This window comes from Homarus americanus, unplaced genomic scaffold (assembly GCF_018991925.1).
Source record: "Homarus americanus isolate GMGI-L3 unplaced genomic scaffold, GMGI_Hamer_2.0 scaffold46973, whole genome shotgun sequence".
Lineage (NCBI taxonomy): Eukaryota > Metazoa > Arthropoda > Malacostraca > Decapoda > Nephropidae > Homarus > Homarus americanus.
The window spans coordinates 999693-1021548 of record NW_024735516.1 but is presented as its reverse complement, the minus strand read 5'-3'; the positions used below and the strand labels follow the sequence as shown (position 1 = coordinate 1021548).

At 41.3% G+C, this 21856-nt stretch overlaps 1 protein-coding gene across 1 annotated transcript in view; it reads left to right on the top strand.

The window, feature by feature from the left end:
- Positions 1-10915, top strand: part of LOC121871274 — a 30325-nt gene extending 19410 nt beyond the window's left edge. The window contains exon 2 of the mRNA XM_042373496.1: positions 10676-10915. Within this exon, the coding sequence (XP_042229430.1) occupies positions 10676-10915 (240 nt within the window). The remainder of the gene's footprint in view (positions 1-10675) is intronic.
- Positions 10916-21856: the final 10941 nt, after the last annotated feature.

Here is a 21856-nt window from a genome sequence, read left to right as displayed (position 1 = left end):
ATTTGATGGAGTCTGTTGGGGGTCTGTTGGGTTCCTCGAGGAGTCTCAAGTTTACAGTGAACTACCTCTGGCCTCCTCTGTGTCTCCTTATCCTGGAACGGTGACACTGACTGCTTATTCTTCCACATAACAGCAACAGGCCATTGGTCGATACTGGTCCTTACGAGAAGTGGAGAGAGGCTCTTGTGCCAGGCCACCTGCGGCTAAATGGTCGTTGACCCCAAAGGTTTAACAAAGCTGAAGGTGTACAGTATATACACCGACGACATGATTTATGACACACGTAGGCCTGGGTGGCGGGGACACTATAGATCTGGTGCCCCAGGCCTGTGTGTATAGTGGCAGGGTAAACCGAGGGCTGGACTCTCCCGTGACCTCAGTGACTCGTGGCCTCACGCGAGTACAACACATTGTTTTACTCTTCTAAGAATAATTGAAAATATTGTGAATTAAACGATTTGCAATATGATCTACTTATAAATGAGCTCATGAGTTGGCCTACATGATAATACGAGGAACGATTTAAAGGTTTTGCAATTCAGAGGTAAAGCGATACAGCAGAGCTCTAATTTTTGGTAACAAGTTCATTGGTTTTGGTATTTGTTTCACTTAGTTTGACCGACGAGATACAATTTCTTGCTTCAGGGTGAAAATTTAAAGAATGTCGTCTGACAAATGTATCGATTTTGGCCAAACTGAGAATGTGTCAGAAAATCCCTAACAAAAGAAGGTTCCACAGATAAGGAAATTTATCGATGTGTTGTGGGATTGCGTGCCACAGATGCCTCCTCCTATGTCACTTCAGTACGGTGGGTCAAGTGGTTCACGCGTGGGCGAGAAAGCTTCCACACACTCACCCTGTCACTATATGTAACTTGGCGACATAATCCATAGCCCTTCAGGCACGTTCGTGCTAAATTGCACAAGTCGAGAAGGCAAGCATGAACTCCTGTAAGGCGCTGCAAAGCTTTTGCGCTTCTCCTTGCACAGGATGCAAGGGGGTGCACAATAAACTAGCCTTCTCGCGGGGCAAATCTGAAAATCTGATCAGGATGGCCTTCAGATGTAACCGAAGAAGAGAGAGAATGTAGTCTGAGTTGAGAGCCGGATTAGTTCACTTATGTCGCGAGCTCCTTGGACAGCACGGGGCCTGTTATAGCCAACTCTTAACTCTTGCAGACTTTCGCTATATTGAAGGGTAGGCGTAAACACACATTGTATTTGTTGTCAACATTTCTACCTGCTCTACCCCCGTCCCCCACCAAAAAAAAAAAAATAATAATAATAATAATATAATCATCATCGCTAAGCTCTCCAATCACTCCTACACACTGCCCACATGAATCTGATCTCTATATATATATATATATATATATATATATATATATATATATATATATATATATATATATATATACTGTTAATGAATATAATGCATCTTTGTGTATGAACCTCTGTCCTGCGTGGCAGTGAGAAGTGATACCACCCTCAGTGTCAAGACCTGACTGAATTACTCAGAATAGACAAACTGTACTACAAGCTTTGTCAATAAATTTGTTAAACTAAAACACTACACACTGCTGCCTTCTGGACGTCCACCCCTTCACATCTCGCTCGTCCTCCACCCACTCCTGCTGCCTCACCATTTTCAACCTGGTTTACTCCGTCTCATCTCCCCACTTCATATATTTTTTTCTTTCACTTAAATCTTTTCATTTACCCACGTCTTAGTATGAAGAATAACACATCCATCTCTCTCTCCTCCCCTCTCCTATTAGGTTTAGCTCATGCTCAAAATATTCTTCTCATTTCCCATTACTTCTTTTTTTTCCCTGCTGTACAGTATATCCCCTCGTATATTCTTTATTTACACTTCCATTTATTTTCACCGTTTTCTCACCCTATTTAGTCCCTCCAACAAAGCTTCTTGTTCTCTTTTTTAAAACCTTGTGTCAACGCTTCTCCCCGTCTCTCATCTGTTGACCAGGTGCACTTTTGTTTCGCCATTCTCTTTACCTTCCTTCTAATCTTGCTGTATGCCTCCACTTCCTTCATCATCAGTTTATCGTATGAACCTACAACTCTCTCTCTCTCTCTCTCTCTCTCTCTCTCTCTCTCTCTCTCTCTCTCTCTCTCTCTCTCTTCTCCTGGCCTATCATCCCAACATTCTCTCTTACGTTCCTAGTTACTCGTACACACATACACACCTCATCTGAACTTTTACAAGACTGTATTGTACTTTAGTGAGTTAGTATAGGAAAACACGTGTCTTCTGATCTAGTCTTTGTTGTGTTTGTAACCTAGTTGAATGGTTATAGGGGAGAGAATGGGTGTATAGAATAGTGCTTACAATCCTTACATGTGTTTTGACGTTGTTATTGTTGTGAATGATAAAAAGTCTTGACACACTTTCCTATAGTCTGTGTACGAGTGTTGTAATGTTCCAATGTTATTTTTTTTAAGAGTATGTGTATTGTAACGTTATGTTTTATCTTATTTTAACCTTGTTGCTGCGTTAAGATAATATTCAATCATTATTTTGATCTGAATTTCACGTACTTTTGGGGTTTGTTAATGCCACACACACACACACACACACACACACACACACACACACAGCTCCCTTTACCCCTTTATTATCAAATGTTTTGTAATATTTTAGGAAGGCTTTAGTTTACCCGAAATTAAACTGTCCACCAAAACAGAGCACCAGGCAATTTTCTCATGTTGGATCACAATATATTTTTCTTTTTCTTTAATAACCTAGACTGTGAGAGTTTCTTTTATTATTATTTTAACCTCACTCGACTCTTCCCCGACCCCCCGTAGTTATTGTTGTGTTCAGTACAGTGTTCAAAGTAGAAGAGATAATTGTTCGGGTAAAGTGACTTCCTGGAAAGCTGACAATATATAGCGTTTAGTTTTGATGTATCACCTGGTGGAAGATTAACCCCCACAGTTTATTTCAACCAACCTAACCTAACCTCACCTAACCTAAATATTAACCACCCTAATACTAACTTAACACAACCTAATCTAACCTAACCCAACCTAATCTAACCTAGCCTAACCTAAATATTAACCACCCTAATACTAACTTAACACAACCTAATCTAACCTAACCCAACCTAATCTAACCTAGCCTAACCTCACCTAACCTAAATATTAACACACCCAAATACTAACTTAACACAACCTAATCTAACCTAACCCAACCTAATCTAACCTAGCCTAACCTCACCTAAAGATTAACTACCCCAATACTACCTTAACATAACATCACCTAACCAAAGCCTCCCTGGGAGCGTTAGGGTGTTTAATCATTCGGTGATATAATCTCGCGACGGAGGAACTAATCTTCAGGTGATCTACGTTTAATACACTTGGGATAAGCAGCTGGCAAGTGGGACACAGATGACTACCTGTATGTCCAGCGTCCCTCGACCAGAATTAGACTTATAAACTGATGTCACGATTTCCCAGAAGCTGACCTAAAGCTATAATCTCCGTTGACGTAATCTAAGACATGGAAATCATCATACGAGGGAGGAGTGGGGTGGGGGTGGGGTGGGGTGGGGGGGGTAGGATGAGAACTTGGCAAACCAATTACTGTGTTAATCTGTGTTGAGAGCTTGACAGAATTCTCGGAGACTGAGCACAGTTTATCCTCCTCCTCCTCCTCCTCCTCCTCATTTACCTACACACTGGCTAAGTCCTGGAACCAACCCCTACCGCAGCCACCCCCTCTCATCCCCCGCCTGCCGCCTCCCACCCGCCAATCTCCCACCCTGCATCAGCTGTAGTCAATACTTGCCAGGGTTAATATAGTCCTCGATAACAAGTGACATTCTGAGTTATTTGTGAGTCGTGGAGTGTCGTCCCGGAACCTGTCGCCCTTTACTGGCTATCGTGAGTGGAGGTGGTGGTGATGTAGAGAGCTTTATCAAGTATATTTTTGTCCCACGTATATAAAGTGTTGTTGTACCTGAGGATCCAAAGGTGTTATGGGTGGAGGTTTGAGAGGTGTTGTGGGTGTAAGAGGTGTTGTGGGTGTAAGAGGTGTTGTGGGTGGAGGTGTTGTGGGTGGAGGTGCTGTGGGTGGAGGTGTTGTGGGTGGAGGTGAGAGAGGCATTTGTGGCTCATCATGCACCTCACACAGGTCTCCCCGAAAACGTTAACATCACAGCTTTAAACCCACGGGCTCGCACTGTTATTATGGCCGACCTCAGTGACTTGCTTTACAACTTCTGAAGGCAAACAATTAGTGATGCTGTTTACCATTGTTTGTATACCCGCACTGTCTAGGTACATTGTTTGTATACCTACACTGTCATGGTACATCGTATGTATACCTACACTGTCTATGTATATTGTATACCTGCACTGACATACGCATGTTGAATCGATGCAAATGTGTAATGATTTTTCTGAATAAACATCAATCTATTTACCAAGTTCAACGTACGGTGATAATACCCATGATGTTATATATACTGATAAACACCTGGAATTACCCTTTCTCCCTCTCTCTCTCTCCCTCTGACAGAACGGGACGTCGAACAGTGATTTGCACCCCACTGGGCTTTGATGACCACCAGGCTAACGTTACTAAAGCCGTCACAACACGATCGTTAACTGTTACAAATGATCCTTTACAACACAACTCTTTGGGGGGAAAATTACACATCTCTTCATTTCTTTCCGTCAGTTTCCGATTATAACGTACCGGCATCTCCCCCTAGCGGTCAGTGAAACATAAGAGATGATGAACCCTGGATGACAACGTTATAAAACATCTGATTACAAGGAGACATTATGCTTATCAATCACACAATCTTCAATTTATATCGAATTTCTGAGCAACAAATACGAGTGTGACTTCTGCTGCTGCTGCCCGTGGATTACCTCTTACTAATGAAAGTCTCTGGTCCATTTGAGAAAAAAGTAAACAACAGAGATTCTGATTCAGTTTTACCCACACGTAGAGCTGGGGCTAGTTTATTGGGCACCCCTTCATATCTTACGTAAGGCGAAGCACAGAGGTATTACAGCGGCCAACGGGGAAATATGCGCAGTTCATGATTGTTTTCTTTCAGTTATACAATTTACGGGTGTGGTTGCCTGACGGACCATTGGTTGTGTTAGTAAATTGCATGTAGTTAAAGGAGACTGACTTTATAACAGTGCTCAGTGAACTCGTCGGCATAACACAATCTTCGATTTAACGGACTTCTTTCTCCAAATAATCCGTTAGATGGAGGTTTCACATTTAAGGGACCCTCGATTTAACGGACTTCATTCTCCAAATCGTCCGTTAGATGGAGGTATTACATCTAACGAACCCTCGATTTAACGGACTTCCCTTTCCATACAGTCCGTGAGATGAAAGTTTCACATTTAAGGGACCCTCGATTTAACGGACTTCCTTCTCCAAATAGTCCGTTTGATGGAGGTATTACATCTAACGGAGCCTCGATTTAACGGACTTCCTTCTCCAAATAGTCCGTTTGATGGAGGTATTACATCTAACGCACCCTCAATTTAACGGACTTCCCTTTCCATACAGTCCGTGAGATGAAAGTTTCACATCTAATTAGCCCTCGATTTAACGGAATTATCCCTCTATTAAATCCATTAAATAGAGGAATCACTGTACACCATTATTATTCATTTCGCCACGACACCCACAGTCCCTGAAGCTCTCCTCGGTCCTGCGTCACGTCTTAAAAAATTTGCTGGGAGTCATAGTTGAAGTCATGACTCAATTAGCATGATGTTATAGAGACTATTCTAATAAGTTGTGTAAGCGGCTCTTCCACACTAACAACGCCAAGGAAGTTTCGTCCTCCTGTAATATTTCGTCCACTCGTGAAATTTTTCGTTCTCTCGTGTAATGTTTTGTCCTGTTGTATAATAGTTCGTCCTCACTGGAATCAATAACGAAAAGGGCTGTCACAGTCATTACAGGAACACACTACAATACTGTATTTTTACTTGTCTGGACGAGAGGAGTTTTATTTGTAAACACTGAAGAGCTGATGTTAAGTTGTGATCACCTGTTTCCTCTCTCCCTCACCACCTGCCAGGTCGTGCTGCCTCCCTCCCTCACCATCTGGCAGGTCGTGCTGCCTCCCTCCCTCACCATCTGGCAGGTCGTCCCTCCCTCCCTCACCATCTGGCAGGTCGTGCTGCCTCCCTCACCATCTGGCAGGTCGTGCTGCCTCCCTCCCTCACCACCTGCCCGGTGCTACAATTTCTCACGTCTCCTGCTGCACCTTCAGCCTCCACACACAATAACTTCAAGACCCAGGCCGCCACTCTGTCATTACCCAAATTACGTAATAAATCCTTTTGGGATTAAACTATATCACAAACTAACATTATTCATTGTGTTTTATTGACATGTAATCGCTTGGTCTTCTCTCAACAACAACACTGCTGGATTCCTTAGCATTTCTGTACCAATATAATGAGTTTTATATTTCATCTGTGTAGTTGTTGTTTATGAATTAATGTTCTATTTAATCCTATGTTCCGTCTGTAAGTCTCTCAATAGACTTCACATATCAAGCTTTTATAAATAGACGTGTTGTCATTACTATTATTATTACATCTAATTATCTTAATCTTCGTCCATTTCTCTTCATCACTCTTCTTATTTCACTCCTACTTACATAACATCAATTTGTCTCAATTATGTCTAAATCTTTCAGCCAACTTCACTTTCCTCAGCACACACAGTTTTTACCTCTCCTCACACAGTTTTACTTGACCTAACTTTACTACTACCCTAACCTAACGCTAACTTAAGCTAATGCTACCGTAACCTAACGCTAACTTAAGCTAATGCTACCCTAACCTAACGCTAACTTAAGCTAATGCTACCCTAACCTAACGCTAACTTAAGCTAATGCTACCCTAACCTAACGCTAACTTAAGCTAATGCTACCCTAACCTAACGCTAACTTAAGCTAATGCTACCCTAACCAAACACTAACTTAAGCTAATGCTACCCTAACCTTACGCTAACTGATGGTCTAATCATCAAACGATCCAGTATCTACAGTGAAACCTCTATATAACGGACACCTCTCTCCATATAATCCGTTAGATGGGGGGCTTCACATTTAATGGATCCTCGATATAACGGACTTTCATCACCATATAGCCCGTTAAAATAGAGGTTTCCCTGTACGTATTTCTCCTACAACACTTCTTATATATATTACTGATATATAATAATAACCTAAGTGCTATAATACGCTTGTCTAGAGGCCTTTAACAAACTAAATACAACTGTGTAATAACTTAATTAAACTGACTTTAACGAACCATAACTAATTCTCAACCAATCCTGTACAAAGTTAACATAGGGTAAACATAACCTGACTGAATATTAACATTAATAATATACACATCAGTTATTACATGGTATTGTGTGTGTCTTGAATACATACATTAGTTATACACACAGCCTCCAGTCGTAGTATAAGTGAGGAGGTAACTAAATTGTACACTGATCGAAAAGTCCCTGTGCACCTACTTATACTATTATCTATTACTGGTGCACAGAGAGTTTTCGATCACCCTGTACCTTGACAACTCAACCTTAAGTCATGTGATGTTTGTATTTTAGTGAGGTGGGTGGTAGCTGTACACTGATCGAAAAGTCCCTGTGCACCTACTCATACTATTATCTATTTCTGGTGCACAGAGAGTTTTCGATCACCCTGTACCTCGACAACCCAACCCATTAAGACCGTGTTTGCTAGGCGGGTGTCAACATGACCTGCAGTGACTTTTCAACACATTCTTTCTCAATTCACGATTTCCCAATGAAGGTACACAGTAGAGACAATGAACCGACTGATAACTCGAGCATGACACTTGATAGCGGGAGATCAAAAGGCCGTAGAAAGCAATATATATATATATATATATATATATATATATATATATCTTGATAAAATCACACGGGAAAAGGGAAACAACGGAGCACCTTAGCTTTCGTCTTTATTCGCTATCCTCCAGGATTCTGGTACTACACCTATTTTTAATGACATGTTAAACAACTTGGCTAAGGGCATACTAAGCTTTTCCTTACATTCCTTTAATACTCTGGCAAATATCTCATCAGGACCAGGTGACTTATTAGGCTTTAGTTTGTCTATTTGCTTACTAACATCGTTACTAATCACTACTATCTCGCTTAATTTGTTTTCTTCACTATCTCTGAATAGAGTCGGTGCCTCGGGTATCATGTTTAAATTTTCGGTGGTGAAAACTGATGAAAAATATTTATTCAGATTATTGCTCATTTCTCCGTCGTTATCAGTGAGCTCGCCGGTGTCTGACCGTATTGGTCCAATCTTTTCTTGTGTTTTAGTTTGATACATTTGGTAGAATGCTTTGGGGTTTGTCTTCGCCTCCCTTGCTATCCTTACCTCATTATTCCTCTTGGCCTTCCTTATCTCGGTTTTAACCCTACTTGCCAATACCTTATAATAATCCCGGGGGTAAATTTCGCCACGATTTATCCTTCTACCTATAGCCTTCCTTTGGCTAATAATGTTCTTTAAATAATTATTTATCCATTTAGGGTCATTGTTGTCTGATCTGAGTTTTTTGTATTGTATGTTCTGCCTTTGTGCAATCTCAGATCGTGTTATCAGGTCGGTGTCAACCGTCAGGTTCAGGGGTGGGGTGAGGTCGTGATACCCCTTCCCTCAACTGCCTCTTCAAACTATCAAAGCTTGCCCTTCTGAAATCTGGGACTTTAGTGGAATTTTCCTTTCGTCCGCCCTGAAAATCTAGCTGGAATCTAATTTCTTTGTGATCGCTGTTTGCAAGTTCGTTCCCTACCTCGACACTGCTGATGAGGTTTTCTCTGTTCGACAGAACTAAATCGAGTATATGAAGATTATCACCTTTAGTTTACATCATCTGAGCATCTGAGTATTGAGCAACCTAACGCTAATCTAATTTTACCTTACCTCACCTAATCCAATCCAACCTTAACCTAACTTAACCCCACCAAGTAATATTAAGGTGTTTAATTACCAATTGAAATAAGTTGATGGTCTAATCTTCACATAAAGCATTATTTTCTTCGATTGAAATGCGGGTGAGATGATGCAATCAACTCAAATGATACCAAAAGGAAATTAAAACAAAACTGTTGAATTCGATATCAACAAAAATGCCAACAGGTATAGCAACAGTTGTATACAGGCGGAAAACTGAATAGAATTTTCACAGAGAGGAAATACGTGTATGTGAATTTAAATACAGAATTGTGTATAGGTGAATTCGACAAAAATGGGGGGAAACTATATATGTACAACAGGCAAAGCAATTGTTAGGATTGGTTACATAACTGTGGCACAGGTGTGTGTGTGTGTGTGTGTGTGTGTGTGTGTGTGTGTGTGTGTGTGTGTGTGTGAGCTGCTGGCACATGTGTCGTGCAGGTGTCAAGAGGTCAGTAGGTCGAGCTGCACCTGTGTCGCACCCAGGCCATTCACCTCCACCTTCCTTCTCGTTATACATACACTTATATCATCCTCCCCCCCCCCTCCTCGTTATACACACACGTCCACCCCCACCTCGTTATACACACACTTTTCCCTCCCCATTATACACACACCCACGTCCTCCCATGGCAGTCTCCCTCCCTCCTTCCTTCCTTCCTCTTTATACACACACTTATATTCTCCTATAACACACTTCTCTACCTCCCTCGTTATACACACACACACTTCCTCCCTCTCTCCCTCGTCTTATACCAACACACTTATGCTCTTCCTAAAACAGTGACTTTATGTAAAATGTCGCCGGTAAACCTAGTAACTTTAAGCCCAGTAGTAAGTGACCCCCAGCCACTCACCTCCTTCCACAACTGGGCACCAAACCATAACTCTACTGTGTCCGAGTTTGCCAGGAAAGGATTATGATTAGTCAAGCTCAGTGGTCCGTTCCTACTAAAATGACTCAGTTCAGTGATGGTTTGTTTTGATTCCCCGAAGTCAAGAAAGAGTTAAAGGGAAGACGGTGGCCGAGAGAGAGAGACGACAAACCGTTCAAGATGGTTGGGTAAACATTCCGAGCGGCTGGTGATTCAATTATCATTCGATTTTACAATGTTTATATATCTGGAATTGGAAAGTTTCAGACGGTTTTCTAATAGAACTCGGTAAGTAAAACAACATTTCCTCTATAAGTTAAAGTGAAAATAAAACTAATTGGGATGAAATATGGAACTAAACCTTTTTTTTTTGTCTAACCTTATCAAGGACCCTATTTCATGACCACCCAAGTGTTGCTTATCATTACACACACACACACACAAAACAACGCCCTATAGCACACAAAAACATTCCAACAACATCACAACACACCAACAACATCACAACACCAACAACATCACAACACACCAACATCACAACACACCAACATCACAACACACCAACATCACAACACACCAACATCACAACACACCAACATCACAACACACCAACATCACAACACAACAACATCACAACACACCAACATCACAACACACCAACATCACAACACACCAACATCACAACACACCATTCGCCCAGCCTAGTAACTCACTCCTAGTCACTCAATTACAGTATATAAGAACTATAACTAACTCAGTCCCGAAACACCACAGTATAATATAGACACTGGTGGCCACTTTACCCAAGGACACTGTGGCCACTTTACCCAAGGACACTGTGGCCACTTTACCCAAGGACACTGTGGCCACTTTACCCAAGGACACTGTGGCCACTTTACCCAAGGACACTGTGGCCACTTTACCCAAGGATACTGTGGCCACTTTACCCAAGGACACTGTGGCCACATTACTCAAGGACACTGTGGCCACCTTACCCAGCAGGAAATGCTGTAACCACCAACACGCTTTTTTTGTGTAATTACACTGAAGGGACGACGAAGGGATAGCAGAAGGGGGAGGAGGGGAGACCTAGTACGCTCTATGGGTGATAACGGAGGACCTTCCCTTACCTTCCCTTACCTGCCACCACCACCAACCTTACAACAGGGCCTCGTAAAAACAGGGCAGCGTCGAGGTGTTCTCATGTAATATTCAGGTGGCGTGACTCGTGAGGTGTGTGTGTGTGTGTGTGTGTGTGTGAGGTGTGTGTGTGTGTGTGTGTGTGTGTGTGTGTGTGTGTGTGTCCATCCGTCTACAACACGCTGCTCCACCATATTTTCGTTTTTTTGTGCTTTTTTTGGCTTTAGTGTTATCTTGTTTTTTGCTCTCTTTATTGTTTTTTGGGGGGGCGGATAAACCTGTAGATTAGATATCCTGGTATATTCACCCTGAAAGTGACCTCCCTGACGTTAACCTAACCTAAACTAATCTAATTAAACATAATCTAATCTTACATAATATAAACATATCCTAAGCTAAAACTAACCTATAATAAACATCCTTATATCAAACATAACACCACAAGTAGCATTAGTGTTTAATCAGATGACGGATGGCTAATCTTCAGGTGATCCATATTTGTTCTCCAATAAACTAAGTCAATATATACACGTAGGCATGTTTCATTCACTGGTCTATTTCACCCTATGTGTGATTTTTTGGGGGGATGTGGTGGTCGAGTGGATACAACATTCCCTGCCTATCCTAAGGGTCATTGGTTTGAGCTATGGTCTCCCAGTCGAAAAAAACTGTGATGTGGTACCTGACTTTATAGATGGGGAAGTGAAGGCAGTATAGTGCTGGTCAAACTGTCTCCTCGTGTACTGAAAAAAAAAAAAACTTAGACTACAGTGTACTATATCCACGCTGCCCCTAACTGATCCACTGAACCCTAGGTAATGTGATGTTAGTTCCACCGTTCCGTTCCATCTGACATTCCCCACATCGATCTGTCACATATACAGACCCTTCCTCCCTGGCTCTCTACCATCCCTCCTCCCTTCACACACACACACTCCTTTATTCCTTTCATCAACCTGACCATCCCATCCAATCATTGAGAAGTCTGTTATTGAGAGGATTCACTACATAGTCAAAAGTTAATGTACCTCCCTCACCCCTACCAGCGAGACCATCCCCCTACTGTATATCCTTTCCCGGCCAAATATCCCTCATCCTCCTCCTCCTTCCCTATTACCTACCACGCCTTGTAAAAATATGGACAGGGACTCTTCTCTATATACCTGTACATTTATTCTTACTTCACTACATGTATCTTGCAAACAAAACCAATGGCTCCTCAGGCACTCTTGCTCACCTATCATCTATGGTCCCTCACACTCTCACCCACCTATCATCTATGGCCCCTCACACTCTCACCCACCTATCATCTATGGCCCCTCACACTCTCACCCACCTATCATCCATGGCCCCTCACACTCTCACCCACCTATCATCTATGGCCCCTCACACTCTCACCCACCTATCATCCATGGCCCCTCACACTCTCACCCACCCATCTATCCATGGCCCTCACACTCACCCACCCTATCATCTATGGCCCCTCACACTCTCACCCACCTATCATCCATGGCCCCTCACACTCTCACCCACCTATCATCTATGGCCCCTCACACTCTCACCCACCTATCATCCATGGCCCCTCACACTCTCACCCATCCATTATCTACACTAAAGAAGGTAATCATGAGCGCCGCATGCTTCCCTGTTGTGCGCTGTAAAGAGTGCCCAATAAACTAGCCCCTCGCTGCGTGGGGGCGAAGCTAAATCAAAGAAAGAATATTGTAACATTCCGACGGTATTAAACAGATTCCGACAGATTAAACAGATACCGACAGATTAAACAGATTGACAGGTTAAAAGGCAGATACTGGTCGATTAAAACAGAAAATTACAATAAAACAGACCCCGACAAAATAAAACAGAGTCCGACAGATTAAAACAAACACTGGCAGATTAGAAAAGAATAATAGATTAAAAGAAACAGACAGATTAAAAGACAGACTTACACATTAAAGCAGAGACTGACAGATTAAAAGAGAGACTAACAGATTAAAACACCGCCTGATGGATTAAAACAGAGATAAACTTCCACACTAAGCAGAAGGTTGGCCAGACCAGCTGAGACCGCCACACTACCTCTGAGCATGGAGGAAGAGGAGGACGCGAAGATAACACAAAGACTTAAAAAATGAAATAGCAAAAAAGAGAAAGAGAGAGAGGCGGTGAGATAGCGAGAAAAAAACAGTGAGATAACGAGGGAGAGAGAAACAAAGACAATGAGATAGGGAGAGAGAGATAGTGAGATAGAGAGAAACAGGCAGGCTGTGAGACGGCGACGAAAAACAGTGAAATCAGATCTCAAAAGTGAAAATGGCTCTCAAAAGTGAAAGTAACCATCAAAATTAAAAGTAGCTCTGAAAAAGCCTGATACGCGTGCGGGGACGTTCAGGGGCGAACGGTGGGGATATAGCACACTGAACCACCTATCAACCATCGGTATACACACAGAGAAGCAGTGTGAGCCGAGCCTGCTATTCATCCACCTTCATTCCCCCTCCCCCCTAACTCTAAAACCAGGATACCCTATTCACAGCCGGGGTGGACTGGAAGGTGCCTTGGGCGTGAACCAGGGACCAGGAGGCGAGCGCTGTATCCACTTGGCCACCGGGCGTTAAAAAGAAACGATCCAACAGAGTAAACTTTAGGTGTGTGTGTGTGTGTGTGTGTGTGTGTGTGTGTGTGTGTGTGTGTGTGTGTGTGTGGAGAAGAACAAAAGTGTGAACCTGTAGACGAGGGAGAACAAGAATGCAAACGTGGACCTGGGTGTTGTGTGTAACTAACAAAGACAGACAGACAGACAGACAAAATATTCTGTACTCAGTAATAACAACATATAACCTCACACTGGTTCATCATGTATATACACAGACAATGCAGGCAGCTATACAAACACTGGTACACGGTAAGTCGGTTCAATCAAGGTATAGCCCAGGGAAGCTCACTACAGACAGACACACTGACAGATTGAAACAGAGAGATGGAGTTGGACAGACCGGGAGATTTACAGACTGATGCTTGGGTTGGTAAAACGAGACAGGGATAACGATAAGACAGACAGACAGAGACAGGCAGACAGTCATAAAATTTCACAGAATCACCATTTATCTTCAGTTTATAATACTAGAGTGTAATTTTATCGTATTGCCAACAGTCCGCAATATTTGACAGCAACAAACACATATAATGTATACATGAACTAACTTACGTTTACTTAGTCTAGAGAAATAGAATATTTTCATGAATATCTGAGTGATCTCGCTGGCCTTCTGTCCTATCCGCTGGGCTTATATTCTCAAGAGATTTGTAATATATTTTCAACTTAACTTTAGCAGGGAGAGAACATATCTAACTGGAGGCCTTAAGTTACGACAATACGACATGGTTCACTCCAAACTGCACCGCGATAAGTCCCTAACCTGTATAACCCATTTCATTCCTTCTTACAGTGGGGATTGAGTGTGTGTGTGGGAGGGGGTATACTGTACATTACCCTTTAATAACCTATGAACCTGATTGGGCTGAGGACCACGAACAATCAGAATCACCGACTGGTATTTCCGTTACCTCTGCCGCTACCGACTTGCGTTCACTCTTAACTAAAAAAAAATCTGGTGCGAAAAAGTTGGAGAGTGTTAAGACTGTGAGCTATAAATTCTTCTTATGACCCCTCGGCAAGTTGCCTTCACGACCTCAACCCCTGAGCTGTGGCGGGGGGGAAGGAGTGGGCCAAATTTATTGAATTCTATTAGAGAGAAACACACACACACACACACACACACACACACACACACACACACACACACACACACACACACACACATACACAAATAAATAAAAAAAAAGATCAGGTGAAATATGCTCGTGTCTAATCTCAAGGTGATCACTGGGTTAAGTTAGGTTAGGTTAGGTTAGATAAGGTTAGGTTAGGTTAGGTTAGAATGTTCAATCATCAGAAATAGCCTCAGGTGTTCAATCTTCAGGTGAACCAAAAATATACACACAGCATCGTACACATGTGGGCGGGTGGAGGCAGGGGGTGTACAGTACATGTCCCTTAACTGTTGTACTGTAAACAGTTATGTACTACAGCTTGTGGGGAGGGTGCAGTACATGTCCCTTAACTGTTGTACTGTAAACAGATTATGTACTACAGCTTGTGGGAGGGGGTGTACAGTACATGTCCCTTAACTGTTGTACTGTAAACAGATTATGTACTACAACTTGTGGGAGGGGGGTGTACAGTACATGTCCCTTAACTATTGTACTGTAAACAGATTATGTACTACAACTGGGAGGGGGTGTACAGTACATGTCCCTTAACTGTTGTACTGTAAACAGATTATGTACTACAGCTTGTGGGAGGTACAGTACATGTCCCTTAACTGTTGTACTGTAAACAGATTATGTACTAGCTTGTGGGAGGGGTGTACAGTACATGTCCCTTAACTGTTGTACTGTAAACAGATTATGTACACAACTTGGGGAGGGTACAGTACATGTCCCTTAACTGTTGTATTAACAGATTATGTACTACAACTTGTGGGAGGGGGTGTACAGACATGTCCCTTAACTATTACTGTAAACAGATTATGTACTACAACTTGTGGGAGGGGGGTGTACACATGTCCTTAACTGTTGTACTAAACAGATTATGTACTACAGCTTGGGAGGGGGTGTACAGTACATGTCCAACTGTTGCTGTAAACAGATTATGTACTACAACTTGTGGGAGGGGGTGTACAGTACATGTCCCTTAACTGTTGTACTGTAAACAGATTATGTACTACAACTTGTGGGAGGGGGTGTACAGTACATGTCCCTTAACTGTTGTACTGTAAACAGATTATGTACTACAACTTGGGAGGGGGGTGTACAGTACATGTCCCCTTAACTATTGTACTGTAAACAGATTATGTACTACAACTTGTGGGAGTAGTACATGTCCCTTAACTTGTACTGTAAACAGATTATGTACTACAACTTGTGGGAGGGTGTACAGTACATGTCCCTTAACTATTGTACTGTAAACAGATTATGTACTACAACTTGTGGGAGGGGGTGTACAGTACATGTCCCTAACTATTGTACTGTAAACAGATTATGTACTACAACTTGTGGGAGGGTGTCAGTACATGTCCCTTAACTGTCTGTAAACAGATTATGTACTACAACTTGGGGAGGGGGTGTACAGTACATGTCCTTAACTGTGTACTGTAAACAGATTATGTACTACCTTGTGGGAGGTGTGTACATGTCCTATGTTGTACTGTAAACAGATTATGTACTACAACTTGGGAGGTGTACAGTACATGTCCCTTAACTGTTGTACTGTAAACAGATTATGTACTACAACTTGTGGGAGGGGGTGTACAGTACATGTCCCTTAACTGTTGTACTGTAAACAGATTATGTACAACTTGGGAGGGGGTGTACAGTATGTCCTTAACTGTTTACTGTAAACAGATTATGTACTACAACTTGTGGGAGGGGGGCGTCATGTCCTTTTGTGATTATGTACTACAACTTGGGGGGGGTGTACAGTACATGTCCTAACTGTGTACTGTAAACAGATTATGTTACAACTGTGGGGGGGTGTACAGTACATCTTAACTGTTGTACTGTAAACAGATTATGTACTACAACTTGTGGGAGGGGGGTGTACAGACATGTCCCTAACTGTTGTACTGTAAACAGTTATGTACTACAACTTGTGGGAGGGGGGTAAGTATGTCCTTACTGTTAAGTATACCAACTGGGGGGTCAGTACATGTCCCTTAATGTTGTACTGTAAACAGATTATTACTACAACTTGTGGGAGGGGGTGTAGTACATGTCCCTTAACTGTTGTACTGTAAACAGATTATGTACTACAACTTGTGGGAGGGGGTGTGTGTTAAGGGATTATATATGGTAATTGTGGACAGTACGAAGACGATACACATGAGACAAGGTGACGTGAGGCTTAATTGTGGTAATGTCAGATCCTTGTGTGGCTAAATGTGGTAATGTCAGATCCCTGTGTGGTGGAGTATGACAGTGGTAGTGTCAGATCCAGTGTGGCAAATAGTGTGGTAGTGTCAGTTCGTGGTGTGGGGAAGTGTGTGGTAATGTCAGATCCTTGTGTGGCGAGGTGTGGTAATGTCAGATCCTTGTGTGGCGAACAGTGTGGTAGTGTCATATCCCTGTGTGGCGCTTATAGGTATGTTGCAGGTACTATACTGTATACAACATACGAGGAGTTATAACTACTGTTATGGTTGTCGTAAGTTATGGAAAGGTTATGTTAGATAAGATCAGGTAAGGTTAGGTTAGGTTAGGTTAGGTTAGGTTAGGTTAGGTTAGGTTAGGTTAAGTTACAGTTTAAAATTTTCCGAAGGTTAGGTTAGGTTGGTTGATTAGGTTATAGTTATCGAAAAAATTATCAATAGGTTAGTTTAGGTTAGATTAGGTTAGGTTATGGTTAACGTAAAAATTACCCACAGGTTAGTCTAAGTTAAATTAGGTTAGGTTAGGTTAAGTTAAGGTTGCTATAATAGTTATGAAAAGGTTAGGTTAGATTAGGTAAGTTAGGTTAGGTTAAGTTAAGGTTGTTATAATAGTTATCAAAAGGTTAGGTAAGTTAGGTTAGGTTAAGTTAAGGTTGTTATAATAGTTATCAAAAGGTTAGGTTAGTTAGGTTAGGTTGGGTTAAGGTTGTTATAATAGTTATCAAAAGGTTAGGTTAGTTAGTTTAGGTTAAGTTAAGGTTGTTATAATAGTTATCAAAAGGTTAGATGAAGCTATAAAAATATACGCCACGAATCCTGAAGACCGGTGAAGTGTGGGCCAAAGAAAGTTTATTTCATAGAGTAAATAAGACGTGGGTAGAAAGCTGAAGAAAAACATGAGGAATGGGAAGAAGTGTGAGAAGCGGGACAGGAGAGGATAAGAAGAGAAGCGGGCAGGATGATAAGAGGACAGCGGATGAAGAGAAACAGAAGAGGAGAGCAGATGATAAGAGAAGGGACAGCAGAGGATGAAGAGAAACAGCAGAGGATGAGAAGAGAAGCGGGCAGCAGAGGATGAAGAGAGAAACAGAGAAAGAGAAGAAGGCAGCAGATGAGAAAGAAGCGGGCAGCAGAGGATGAGAAGAAGCGGGCAGCAGAGGATGAAGAGAAACAGAGAAGAAGAGGCAGCAGATGAGAAGAAAGCGGGCAGCAGAGGATGAGAAGAAAGCGGGCAGCAGAAGATGGGAAAGCGGGCAGCAGAGGATGAGAAGAGAAGCGGGCAGCAGAGGATGAAAGAAGGGGCAGCAGCAGATGAGAAGAGAAGCGGGCAGCAGAGGATGAAGAAGCGGGCAGCAGAGGATGAAGAGAAGCGGCAGCAGAGGATGAGAAGAGAAGGGCAGCAGAGGATGAGAAGAGAAGCGGGCAGCAGCAGATGAGAAGAAGCGGGCAGCAGAGGATGAGAAGAGAAGCGGGCAGCAGAGGATGAGAAGAGAAGCGGGCAGCAGAGGATGGAAAGTCAACAGAAAACGGAGACGGGAATAGACAGTGCCTCTCCTTAAAAAAAAAAAGAGGAAAAATGACAGAAGGATAACACATAGACGCGAGAGAGAGATACACACATACAAACACGTACACTAAAACACACACACACACACACACACACACACACACACACACACACACACACACAAACACACGTACACTAAAACACACATACACACACACAAACATAAGCAGACACACACATAAGCAATCTCACCACACAAACACACACACACACACACACACACACACACACACACACACAAACACACACACACACACACACACACACACAAACACGTATACTAAAACACACTTGGGTTTGGTGGTAAAGACTGTGTAATGTTTGGTGGAGTTGAGAGGAGCTTGGTACTGAGGAGAGCAGTGGATTGACTGGTAGAGAGATACAAACACTAGTACATTGTATAGCTTTTTTCCCCCCGACAAATAATGAGAAAACATGTTTACCAGCGAGATCCATCAAGACGGTGTGTGGGTGGGTGGGTGGGTGCCCCTAGAGTGTCAACACGCGAGGTAGGGGGGGTGGGGGACGCTGACCTGTGTACATAGCAAGTTGTGAAGCCAAACATGTTTTAATTAAGTCAGGTTTTTAGGGCGAGCCGCGTGGAGTGTTGTGCGCAGCGGATGAAAGGTCACACCTGGACGCTAAACATCTACCTGTCTCTTTATTCATTTATTGGACATTTTTAACTATTATTACTTTATTATATATTTAACCTATGTATATGTGGATTAATTAAATGATATCATAAATTGGTCAGATTTGTAAAACTTCAAAAAAATACTTCTAATATTTTAGTTTAATATATATATATGTATCATACGCAAATTGTTAACAGTACTGCCACAAATAACACACGTAAAAAGAGAGAAGGAGAGAAAGAGAGCGAAAGAGAGAGAGGAAGAGAAAGAAAATAGAGAGGATGAGAGAAAGAAATTTTTGAAAGAAAATCGAAAAAAGAGAAACAGACACAAAGAAATAAAAAACACGAAAAAAAAACACCAGACGAGAAAGAATATGCAAACGAAAGGGAGAGACAGAGAAAGAAAAAACAAAATAATCCCACGTAACAAATAACAGAAGAACACACTTACAACACAACACCTAAAAATAGTCTCGTAATTTCCTCATAAATCTCTCTACCGAATAGAATGGGTTTAATTAGCCACCCTCCCCACGAGTTTATTTCACCTCTTGATTCAATATCTTTATGCTATACCTGGGTTAGGTTAGGTTAGGTTAGGTTAGGTTAGGTTAGGTTAGGTTAGGATAGGTTAGGTTAGGTTAGGTTAGGTTACGTTACGTTAGGTTAGACCAGATTAGGTTAGATTAGTTTAGTTTAGGTTTGGTTAGGCTGGGTTATATTAAATTAGGTTATGTTAGACTAGGTTAGGCTATGATAGGCTAGGTTAGATTAGATTAGGTAAAGTTAGGTTAGGTTTGGTTGTGTTAGGCTAGGATAAATTAGATTAGGTTGGGTAAGGTTAGATTAAATTAGGTCAATGTCAGGTCAGATTAGATTAAGTTCGGTTAAGTTAGCGTTAGGGTGGTTAATCGTCAGGTGAAATAAGCTGGGTGGTTAATCGTCAGGGGGTTCATTTTGTATCGTTTCCGGTGATAAGTGAACGTAGCTCATTAAGGTAAAGTCACAGTATAATGCCGGTGTCTATTTGGACCTTGTTTGTGTAGTATAGATGAAGACAGCCAGTTAAAGGTACAGTATTCTTCGTCTCCACTTACGAGGAATATCCATCGTAAGAACCTTTGAGAACAGTCCATATGATGCTCTAGACAGGTGATGATGATGATGATGATGATGATGATGATGATGATGATGATGATGATGGTGATGATGATGATAATAATAATATTAGTAATAATAATAATCATAATAATAATAATAATAATAATAATAACATAATAATAGTAATAACATAATAATAATAATAATAATAATAATAATAATCATAATAATAAATAATAATAATGTATAATAGTAATAACATAATAATAATAATAATAATAGTAATAACATAATAATAATCATAATAATAATAATACTAATAATAATAAATAGTAATAACATAATACAATCATAATAATAATACACACACAATAGTAATAATAATAATATTAGTAATAATAATAATAATAATAATAATAATAATAATAATAATAATAATAATAATAATAATAATAATAATAATAATGAACCCAGTGATTATTGTTGTAAGTCATCCTGCAGGTGAGGTGTTGAGGATACAGTGTTTGTCTTTGTATTTATCTTTATGGTTTCTCCGTTCTATAATAACTAGTGTGAATGTGTGTGTCTGTTACAAGTTACTGTAATACTACTTTAGAAAGTGTTGTTGACGGCGACACTCCTTTTGAAGACTTGACGATAGAGATGAATAGAGAGAATTGGTTTAGTCTCTCCTGCTACTTATAGAGGGATAACCAAAATTACCATTACTAACTGTTTGTAAGAGGCCTCAGCGAAAGCCTCAAAATTTGTCTCTGTCAGCTGTCAAAACGGGTTATACATTTTATGATGATTATACAATTGGGAATACTGCTGCCGAGGATTGAACAACCTTCAGTAGACTAATATCCTGCCGTGGGATGAGGTAAATCACTATAATGCTCGTAGATAAGCCCAGGGGATATCTGAGCTCCACCCATCATATCCCTGGGTAACTAATTAATCATTGGATGGGAGCTACACTAGTGTCTATTCCTGAAGCCTTATTAACATAAGACAATTGTATGAATCTATGGGACCTTAACACTCACATCTACAACTATTATTCACTTAGAGAAATATATAAAAAAATATGTCATATACGCATCAAAGTTGTTGTTAAAATCGTACCGTGAGTAAATATATATGGAGGTCAACCACACGCTCGATTATGCAGACGGAGCTTGTACTGTATACTACCGTACTGTATGGCGACTATAGCTGCTGCCTCAGAACAATAATGGAGTTTAACACCTACCCGGTCACCCTGCACCTGACCAGTGTGTGTGTTACATTTTATACATTACCTTTATAAACTATACACAGAGAAAGAGCGAGTGTGCGCAAAATGAGAGAATAGTCAACAAATAGAAGAATTCTTTAAAGCGAAGCGTACCATGTCATATCATTTACCGTCAAAACATTCCAAGAAGCGCTTGTGAATTCTGCGGCAGTCTCTTAAACACACCACAACACGACGTAACAGTCCAATAAAGAGGAGTGTAAGCGAGACGCTCCAC